Consider the following 11,193-nt stretch of genomic DNA (forward strand, 5'->3'; position numbering starts at 1 on the left):
ATATAATGAGTGTCTGAATTACGTATAAATATTCATAATCTGAATAAATTTTTGGAGTAGAATATACTAATAGGTGTTACTTACATACAGTCATAGTCAACACCTGTTCTTTCCAAAGGATGTCTAATCAACGTAAAGTTCATTTGCTATTGTTAACAAAGATTAAATAAAAAAACATACGAGTATTTCATTAAATTCAATTCTTACTAAATCTCAATAAAAAGGTCCTTGTCTCCTTCGAATCAGCGTGTATTTTAAACTTAGCGGCGACCCAAATCCGTGTCACCCAAAACATCGTTACAATTATAATTGAGAAAATAAATCATAAATCGACCTATTAGATTCACATGTGCTCGCTTTAATGACATTTCGAATGACGCCAGTTCAATCCAATTCCCATCCCTATATGCAGCCATATAAGTTCCAGGTGTTATAAGCGATAAGAAACCCTATTGTGTAGGTATTAAGGCTTACGTACGTCGTAAATAAAATATATAGTGCGTATCAGTTTATAAATTTAGATCTATAAGCCTTAAAAAAACTAACAAAAGCATTAACGTGAAGACAAATTCATTTTAAATAACGAAACCGCTTACAAACGAATTCGTTCCTCAATATTTCAATGTTAATCTCAGTAAACAGTGAAGTTTACGATTTTACGTTATTATTTACATTAGTAGGCATTCAAAATTCTATTTGAATATATCTGTGGTTAAACCAACAACATATACGTTACATTTAATCATAATGAAACACTTAAATTTAAGCTCAAACAGACTCATAGCCGTATGTTAATAGATAGTAAGTATTATTATGCCGCTTGTTACTGTCAAATATAACAAATTATTTAATTATTGGTTTTAAAAGGATTATTTGCAATTAATTAAGACATTTCACATTTTCGATGTATAATTACAACATAAGTTTTCGTGAAATATGTAACACCTAAGCTAGTAATTACTTTGAGTAAATAAATAGAACGAAACTTAGAATTACCTGACAAAAAAAACCTTTGATACTAACGCTTTCTCATCGTCCAATTATTTATCAGTCTCTAAAATATCAACATACCTAAACATCGTTTCAAAGAAATCAAATAAATTATTGCAAGCAGGATGAGTCATGTCTTACATCGGAACTTACCTATACACACCCTAGTGAATTATTTATCTTCATTAAATTTTAGTAAAAGTTATATTTAAATACGTAGGTATTTTTATTGCTTCTATAATTATATAGTTTAAACGTTGTTATGTTTCAAAATGAATGTGATATTATAAGCAACAAACTAAGTCACCGGATAATGAATGTAAGCGAAGCAGTTAGTTTAAATTTTATCTAGCAAGATTGTTACTTGCGAAAAACTTAACATAGTAATTTAATTACAATAAAACGCATACAATTTTAATAGGTAATTAAGTTAAGTTAGGTTAGTTATAATTTAACTTATATTAAACTGTGAAATGCAAATGAAATAGTCCTGCTTTACAATTTTATAGTCAACTAGCAACTTTACCCTGTCTTTTCATTTGGAACTATAATTATTCTTTTAAATGAAAGAAGTCTAAGTTTATTCCTCACCTATCAGTAAAAGTCTCGTCGAAATCGGTTAAGTCGTTTCGAGGATTATCAGAAACAAACAGACAGACCGACTGACAAAAGTTTGATTATTTTTTTTTTGTTTACGCAATTCGTAGACATTCATACGCATTTATTAATTTTATATTATTTTGATATGGCAAACAGACACTTTAATTTTATTTATATATATCTTTACAATGTCGCTAGATTAATTATAAACTAAAGGTACTTATCCGATGACGTATATATTTGAAATTTACAAGTTTAAAAATAACCAATCAAATGTATCTGTTACAACGTCATCGAGTAAATTGCCTTTGTTTAAGACAACCTTTGTAAAAGTACTGAGTAGGGTAAGGATGCAAAAACGAATTGCAAAATCGATTCGACGTCGAACTCGGCTAAGGTTATTATTACTGAACGTATAATGTTATATTAACGGTCTTAACGAGATCGCGAGATGTCAAGAGATTTTAAATCAGAAACAAACTGAGCGACAACATGTAACCGTTCACGGTTTATAATAATAGCCTTGCATTTCGTACGACGATATCATTGAAAACACCTGTGCGTTATACATTATATCCTTATTTATCTTTGATAGTACCGTTACGTTGATATAAAATTTATTTTTCAATATTTTTAATGCGTGATAAAAAAAAAACAATTTATTCAAAATAGGCAAAGATAACACAGATCTATTTGTCTTGCGCACGTCAACTGATTTAAAAAAAAATGTTCGCTTTATGAAATTCATATGTATCTTTTTCTCAATCTATCCATAATAATTGCGTTCTGTAATATTTTTATTGAAGTGTCGAGTTCGATGTTTAATATTTTTAAATATAAACTTATATGAATCGCATGAATTGGGTCACAAACGCAACAAAGATATCGTTGCTAAGATCTCTGTAAATTGATTCCAAAGCATATTTTTTGTGTATTATGTTTTAACAATTTGGTTTGTTTGTTTTTCATTTAATAATCTCATTTTCAATGTATAAGGCAATTCATTTTTTTAATGATTTTATGTATGATAGTTTGCAATGTACATAGTGCCTGTCGTATTTTTTCCTTCTTAACTCAGACGATTAGATAGACGAAATCTCGATATGATATAAACATGTCATCCTTCATACTTATTCTTTTGACATTATTGTGTCTCTATAATTAATTTCTAATCAAATAATGAAGAGTAAAGTATATAAATAGATGTAATTTGTACTTTTCATTTTCTTACCGAGTCTGAGTTCACCAAAGTTACCGCAGCCGATCTTTTTGCCGACGCGGAAGTTGGGCCCGACCATAAGGACGCCCGAAGACGAGGTGACGGAATGTCGCGACGTGTGCATCGCGCTGCTTCCGCCCACGCCACGCCCACCCACCGCACCAGTCGCGCTGCAACAGTGTAAAAACCCCCTTATAACAAAATAGCTTACATATCAAACAGAAGAAAGATTATGGAAGTGCTATTTTCACTAATGATTATTCAGTGCATAACTCGCTACTTTCTTGTGCGTAGCATCGATTTATAACCTATTAGGTCCAACCAACCGACTTAGGAACCCCGGTATAGGTAGATTTTGTTCAAACCTTGGTTCCAATGCACTGGCCTTAATTTAATTATAGAGGAAAATCATTGTCAATAAGGTTGGTCAAATCAAAGTATAGTTTTCCTTTACTTTTGTGAAAGAAAATAAAAACACAAAATTTCCATACCCATAGGCCATAAGTCTTCCACAGCCCACCATCGAGAAATTTAAATTCTGAACAATAAATTCATTTGATCATTATACATATTGAATTTAAACAACATAGAACATTAGAATGATCGCCAAATATTTGTATTGCATATGCGTGTATCTTCCCCTCTATGTCCTTAGCTATAAGATTCAATATTATTAATATAATTTGATGGTAACGCCCTCTAAATATAATCTTGACAATGAATTTCATACCATTATATCTTTTAGTAAACAAACTTTTTTTATCGAATACAATACCTTATTTCTTTCATATATTTAATTATATAATGTAATCAATGAAACATATTTTTCAATCATGAGATATCACTGAATAAATTGCTTCTTTTGTCTTATTGACAGACAAAGGAAATAATGCTGAATGCAATTTCTCATAATATATATTTGAATTATATATCTAGTGAGACTAATATGAATAGTTTATGATATAAAGATTGTAATATACAAATAAATTTAATGAATAACAAAAAATAAATGATAATAATATAAACAAGAGATTGCATATGATTGTATGAATAATTAAATATATGGAAAGGAGTTACAACTTCAAATAGAGTTAGTAATATATTAATGAAAAATAATATTATTGAAACTAATGAATGACACATGATTGGTTCAACAAGTTCACTGACATAGTTCAAGGTTAGTTTATATATTCAACAGGATTCATATTTAAGCATGATCCAATACTGTCTTAATCAAACTCAAATTTGAATGTGATAGTTGTTAAACATAACACAAAAATTCAAATAATATCATTGCACAAATTATTTTACTTTTAATATTTAATAATCATCCATATTAATGCAAAACCAGAAAAGGTTTTTTTTTAATAATGTAAGATACTTATTTAAGAGATAATTATTATTAACTCTTGATTATGAGGTATTTCATTTTTATGAAGGCACTAATGACTTTACTTACAAACATTGTTTAGGTTATATTTAGTAAGCAATAGTTACTCTAATTTCTCTCTCACTCGTGAGAAATCTGATTCTTCTTCTTCAGTTCAATAGAAGAAGACACAGCAGTGTAACTATTCATCCCTAAACAAAAATTGTAGTTAAAGCCATAAGTATATATATGTCTCTGGATAATTGTAAGTACTGTTCTTTTCAAATAAATCAAGTGAGACACTATAGAAAAATGGCAAAAGAAACATTCAGTTACTGACATGATATGACAGGGGTTCCTGTCTGATGGTTATCACCAACATAAATAAAATAAAATAAAACATTGTAAACACACTAACCTAAATGATTATATATAAAATAACTAAACAACATTTTAGTTGTTTCTTACTATGTGTACTCCATTCACAATTTTTCAACAGTTTATAATCACATTTGATTTATTATAATCTAACAGTATTTACAATTATCTGGTGACATCCATTGACTTCTGTTATGAATACATTTATTTTACTTTCAACTTATTTTTATTGAAGAAATAATTTAGAAATGGCAAGGACTCTAATTGAACTAATTGTTTGAGTAAGGAGAAAGCTTGTTTAACTTCATGTTTAGATTGATTGCTATTAATCACTAAAACTAGGTAAATTAAATTATTAAAATTTTCACTTTCTTATTTTAGCATATCTATCTCATCATTTATCATTCTCCTGCCCTTATCCCAATTTTACTTGGGGTCGGCGCAGCATGTCTTTATCTTCCATACTTCTGTCGGACGTCATCTCACAAGTAACATTCTTTCTAACCATATCGTCTTTCACACAATCCATCCATCGTTATATCTATCTCATACTAAATAAATAATATTTCATATGGAACTACAAAGTACATAGGTAAATTTATTTATTTTAGCTGCAATTCAACTAATACTTTATAAAGTTACAATGAAAGAAGCAGCAAGTGTTGGGATATAATGTTACAAATGTAAGCATGGAACCAGTCAATAAAGTTAAGTTTTATGTTAAGATGTTTAGACATAGTGCTAGTATATGCTACATGCTAGGAGTAATCTTGTAAATGACCAGACAATGAAGCATTCTTCTATTTTAATTACTTATAATTTTTCCTTATTATATAGCCACAATAATTATTTTCTTCAGTTCTATTTCATTCAAATATAAACAACATAAATGTAAGAACATTTAGCCCTAAACAAATTATTCTTTGGAGATATAATGTTACAAATACACCATAATCAAGTTAAGTATACATTGACTGCAATGAATCATACCAACCGTTATTGGCATTGAGTCTAAAAGTGAAAGTTACTTGATGCACTTCCATTGAGTGCACACTAAAAAATATTTTAGTCAAATTTTATTAAGATTCCAAGTTATTATTTAATTTTTTTTACATTACAATGTGTAGGTATTTTTATTTTCTCATGAATATACTTATGTTTATAAGTCTTTCAAATTAAGGTTTGAAGAACAAAACAAGATGTGTTTATTGCAAGCAGTTGTCTTTTTTTTGTTGTTTAAATACTTACTTTATTATTATGATGATTTCAATTTCGATTGGACTTATTTTTTACATTTATTATACCATTTATAATGATTGTATTTTAAGCAAGATTTATTAATATTTTTAAACACTTCATTAGTATGTACATATACATTTTTATTAAAACTACACAAATACTTTTAAACAAATAATATTGACATCTACAGATCTAAACTTTAGAAAGTGTAGTGTTTATTTTATTTATATTCAAAATGCATATTTAATATTTGACTATTTAAATGAATCAACAGATAATGGTTGAAAATTAAGTAGTAAATAATACTTACAATTTTCTATGCATTACCAGTTTTTATATAATTGTATATCTTGTCTGAATCCTGTTTAAAACACATACTTATTGTACTATTATACCCATCACTTCTGCTTGAGTCACATGTCAAATTTATGCCAAGATACATGGCTCACGAGATTTCACTTATTATTGTTGAGCAATTTTAAATTATGAATCAATAATCATTTACTATATCACATTAATCTGTATTGTTAGTATTTTTATGCTAACACAACATTTTGTTGAATGTATGGAACAATATTGAATACAAATTTATATAGGAGATAACAAAGTTATGTTTTTATTAAGAAGCCTTATCAAGAGTATTGTGTGAGATACAAGATGTTTACATATTGTGATTCACTAACATATCTATTTATAATATTAGTAACATGTACATTACATATATGCACTGACTTGTATGTTTCTACAAACTGTTTCCTGACTTTCATGGGTCATATATTCAAAACTGGTGATAGGATTTTTATATATAGATTGTTTTATCTATTTAAATACTGACGGTGATGATAATAGAGATATGATAACATTTCAGTTTAAGATGATATTTTCATTACTGTTATAATATATTTGTGTACAATTTGAATTTCATGAGAACAAATCTAACTACTTAATATTGATAACAACCAGTGCTATTTATTGAGAAACTTAATTCAAAGGTGCTTAAAAAAATATATTTCTTGATTTGTTTTCATTTTAGTGTTAATATTATATATGTTGCAATTGAGGATTATATTATGAAACAAAAAGGCTCTATTTTCATTTATTTGTTGTTATAGTTGTTAGTTATTCACATAACCTCATTGATATTAGCATTAAAACTATTCTTGTTTTAAAATAAAACTAAATTTGTAAAAAATAATAATAAAATGTAAAAAAAAACAATGATAGAATATGACATACAATGTATATGACGTACAATTATAAAGTAAAATTACAAATGAAATATTTTTTTTTATTTTTGGACCTCAAAAGCTTTAATGTGGTTAGCAAGAATTTGTTTAAAGGTCTATAATTTGTTTAATCAAATTGTAAGGATGAGCTAAAATTGCTCAAAAAAATTGTCTTATAAACCAAGCCCTATTATATTTAGGAACTAATATTTTTGAAGCCTGATTTATTATAATTATATAACATTAAAGTGTCAACATAGTGCAACTACTTAAGATTTAGTTTGAATTACAATATTCTTCTACAATACATTACCTGCCTATTTTAATATTCTTGAAATGTTTCTTTGAATTTACTATGTCAGTAACATTCATTTTTATCATAACAATAATTTGTTAAAAATTAAAAATGAATGTCATTCTATAATTATTACTATTAGTGATGAGAAAAAGTAATATGTCCAGTAAAAATGACTTATGTATTGATAATACGAATTAAATGAGAAGTATTAACCAGTCTGTTTACTTAAATATCACATGAAGCTCAATATTACAGAAAATATTTAACAAAATGACTTGGTATCATTTCAAAGTGACTTTAAAAATTTTAATTTTTATTAGTTCAATAATAATTTTAATAATTTAATTTTTTACACAAGTTATTTCATAATTTACTCCTTGCTCATAATTAATATCTTTACATTCTATACTAATGTTATTACTCATTTTAGGTATTTTTAGCCTATCTATATTCAATCTAGTATAGAGATTAAATTTTTTAATTAGTGTTTTGAATATTACATTCCTTTATCATTATCAGATTGAAATTGTATTACTACAGTGAAATATGACTGTCATGAATGTTGGTGATACATGTTCAGTTGATATTATACAGCAATACTTAAGAAGCATAAAAACTGGATCTACTTGATAAATATGAAGCACACTACCCTATCAATGATAATTAAAGAAAAATCCTTACGTGGAAGTTCTTTTGTCGTCGCTCTGACGTTCCTTGTCCTTGTTACCCTCACGCTTATTCATAATATATGTTATGATGTGCAGGCACTAAGCCCAACACCCCCGTTCACTCCCAGAGCCCACCGTCAGTCGGGGCCGCACCACGCCGTAGTCCATGTCACAGCCTCCAACCACTGCACTGCAATCTCGCCATTCCACTTCACACACCACCAATCCAGACCCGACACTTTTATAAATATTGCTATTTTTATTTCTCTTTTGACACAGCAAACACTACACTATTTAGAATTTATCTTAAAATCATTTTTGTCACACTGTAACCACAATAAAGATGTTTCGGCGACTCGCGAATCGACTGTTCAATAATGGTAAACCTTTAAGTAATAGATAACTATTCTTTTAACTGATAATGACTTCTGATAATTTTGATACAATACAATAGGAAAGGAACGAAAATTATTATAGGTCGCCGTTCCACTGTTATGTTCACTGAAGAGTAACAACAAGCAATGTAGGTGGTACAATCTATACCAGTCCAATGAATAAATTTAACCTTAGGGCGTTGTATAACGCCTTAATTAATGTTAGTCGATGTTAAAAGTGAAAAAACAATCGGAAAAACTTAACAATTGACAGGTCTTCTATGTGGGAAGTCAACCCAAATAAAATTATCTGTCGGCACTATTCGTATTGCAACAGATTTATTAGAAGTAATCCTTATACTGAAGCTCACGGCTCCTAATGCGATTAAATTAGTAAGCAAATAAAAACACAGTACGTAATTTATGATTAGCTTCACAACGTCGCCGAAACATCAAATTTCAAATGGACATTTGTCCTGATAAAAAAGTTTAGGTTTTGTAATGGCCACCAATGGTACACTTTATTCACTTTTATAACTGTAATTTATTAATCCTGTTTTTTTTAATGAATAAATTGAGAAATTAGATTATCTAAAACTTTACTCAAATATATACCATCTAACGACAAAATTTCATGGTTAAAAAATATTATTTCAAAGAATAATCACTGAAATATCGCCATTCGGCGCATGCGCAAACTTGTAGTGAAAGATGTTGCTATATCAAAATTAAATAATTTGAAGTTTTTTGTTATCTATATTCTAAATAAAATTCATATTATATTTTTTAGTTAATTCTAATAAAGTTTAATACACTTTAATCGATTGTGTACTCTAAAATTGTAAATACAAAATTTAACATTATAGAACGCAGTATCGTTTTAATGATATTTCATAAGTTATAAAATCCTTACGCAGTAGAACAGATTTGAAGGTTGGTAACCCAAATAAATAATATCTCGTTCAAAATAAACAAAATCAGCAGAGCTTTTAATGTTGCCATTTTTAAAAGTAAATATGTTATGTTGTGAAGTATATTATAATCAATGAACGACAACGGTAAAATTGACGTAAAACTTTAATTATTTTTAGGTTCATTCGTTATATGTATATATATATTTCTTTTGCAAATTTATTAAATTTTAATGGCAAGATTGTTTTCGCTTTAAAATATAATATACATAATATACAATAATGGTGGAGGTTCACGTTTCAGAGTCATACATGTAATAAAATTTTCTAAGTTTGTAGTACATCGTGTTATTTTAAAAGCTATAACTATAAATATGTATTCATTAAAACATCTAAGAATAGCTACCGGTTTTAATTCGATTATGAGGTATATGTAGCCAAACTGTTTAATTATAGTTTTAGTTTAAATATATATCCAATATTTTATTTTCAAAAATTTGAGGTAATTATTCTTTAAAACTACGCAACTCCTAATATATTTTTTTGTAAATGACGTATTAATACCAAGTGGTAAATTATTATTAATATTAGTCTTATTGTGAAATTAATAGATAACTTTAAATTTAGGCTTCATGCCGGTTCAATTTTAATAGTTATGTGTACAGGAACCTTAATGTAAAAATCGCCAAAAAAAGGCGCCAAATTTGAATTATGTCTTATATATTGTCTTACACTCTATTTTAGCGATATTTAAAAACATATATAAATTATATTATGTGCTATAAAATATGGGTTCTAATTCTAATTCAAATTTCATTATATGTATTTGATGTTATTGTGTTAAGAAATGGATTATAGGAATACATTGAAAACGTTCAACGAAATCGGATAAAAAAGTTATTTACTGCTATGTAAAACTGGAACAAATCCCATCTCCTTTAGTATAATACGGTTTGTAAAAAATATAGGTATTATATCCTAGACATACTAGCGTTTCTAACATAATTATATAACATACCACTCATGGGAAATACCGCTAAAAACTGTTGGCGTTTTATGTAATTCTATTAAAGCTTTTGATATTATATAGATCATTACACACTTTTAAATAAACTAAAAATTACATTGTTGAAGATAAAACTCTTTAGTGTTCAGGATTTGTATTAAATGTGTGTTCTACAAGGTCCTAATAATATAAAATCCTGTACAATTTATAAATAACCTCTATTATCAACGTTACCTAAATGTGTTTGTAATATTATATTATTTTGTTACATTGTATTACTATTTAAAGTTATTATAAAAAAGGTAAGGTATTAATAAACAAAATGGTTTCAAATGCAATTAAAAACATTCAAAGTTAATATTTAATGAAATAAATAAAAATAGTACTAGACCTTACGTAAATGCTACGGATTAAATTAAAAATAGACAAAAGTAATCGATAATTTTAATTATTAATCTTTTAGACGAATATTTATCCTCCATAACTGAAAGGAATTAACCATGATATTGCTCGATTAGGTTGTTTTAGGTATAGTGTATTTGAAACTATTAAAGTAGGTATACTATGAATTATTTGATTAGGAAAATTATTATTAAGACATAATGAGAACGGCCGATCGGTCTCTACCGTTATTTAAACTCGGTTTAAGGTATTTAATAATATATATTAATTGTATCGAATAATTAATTTATGTGATGCACTATATCTTCTAATAACTCCAACTATTACCGAGCCTTATACCTCGCAATGTCAATTCATTATTCCACTTTTCCATTCCATTGCATGGTTCTGTTGGTTCTTATTATGATCCCGCATGCTTTTTTAATCAGTCAATTACTACTAATGTAAGAAAGTTAACGATAAGAATATATTATAGATCTACGATTAAATTTAATATTTAATTAGTAATATTAT

The 11,193-nt window shown here is 27.4% G+C and overlaps 1 protein-coding gene across 18 annotated transcripts in view; it reads right to left on the bottom strand.

Annotated features, from left to right (window-relative positions):
- Positions 1-9,066, bottom strand: part of LOC125067843 (casein kinase I) — a 31,762-nt gene extending 22,696 nt beyond the window's left edge. For 6 of the 18 annotated variants that reach the window (XM_047676657.1, XM_047676656.1, XM_047676655.1 and 3 more), the window contains exons 1-2: positions 8,001-8,764; positions 2,822-2,979 (exon numbers count right to left, since the gene is read on the bottom strand). In XM_047676657.1, coding sequence (XP_047532613.1) covers positions 2,822-2,979; positions 8,001-8,062 — 220 coding nt within the window. In that variant the 5' untranslated portion in view covers positions 8,063-8,764. The other 12 variants (XM_047676649.1, XM_047676650.1, XM_047676648.1 and 9 more) reach the window with 12 other exon arrangements.
- Between the last annotated feature and the right edge of the window lie 2,127 nt (positions 9,067-11,193).

This window comes from Vanessa atalanta, chromosome 12, assembly GCF_905147765.1.
Source record: "Vanessa atalanta chromosome 12, ilVanAtal1.2, whole genome shotgun sequence".
Classification (NCBI taxonomy): Eukaryota; Metazoa; Arthropoda; class Insecta; order Lepidoptera; family Nymphalidae; genus Vanessa; species Vanessa atalanta.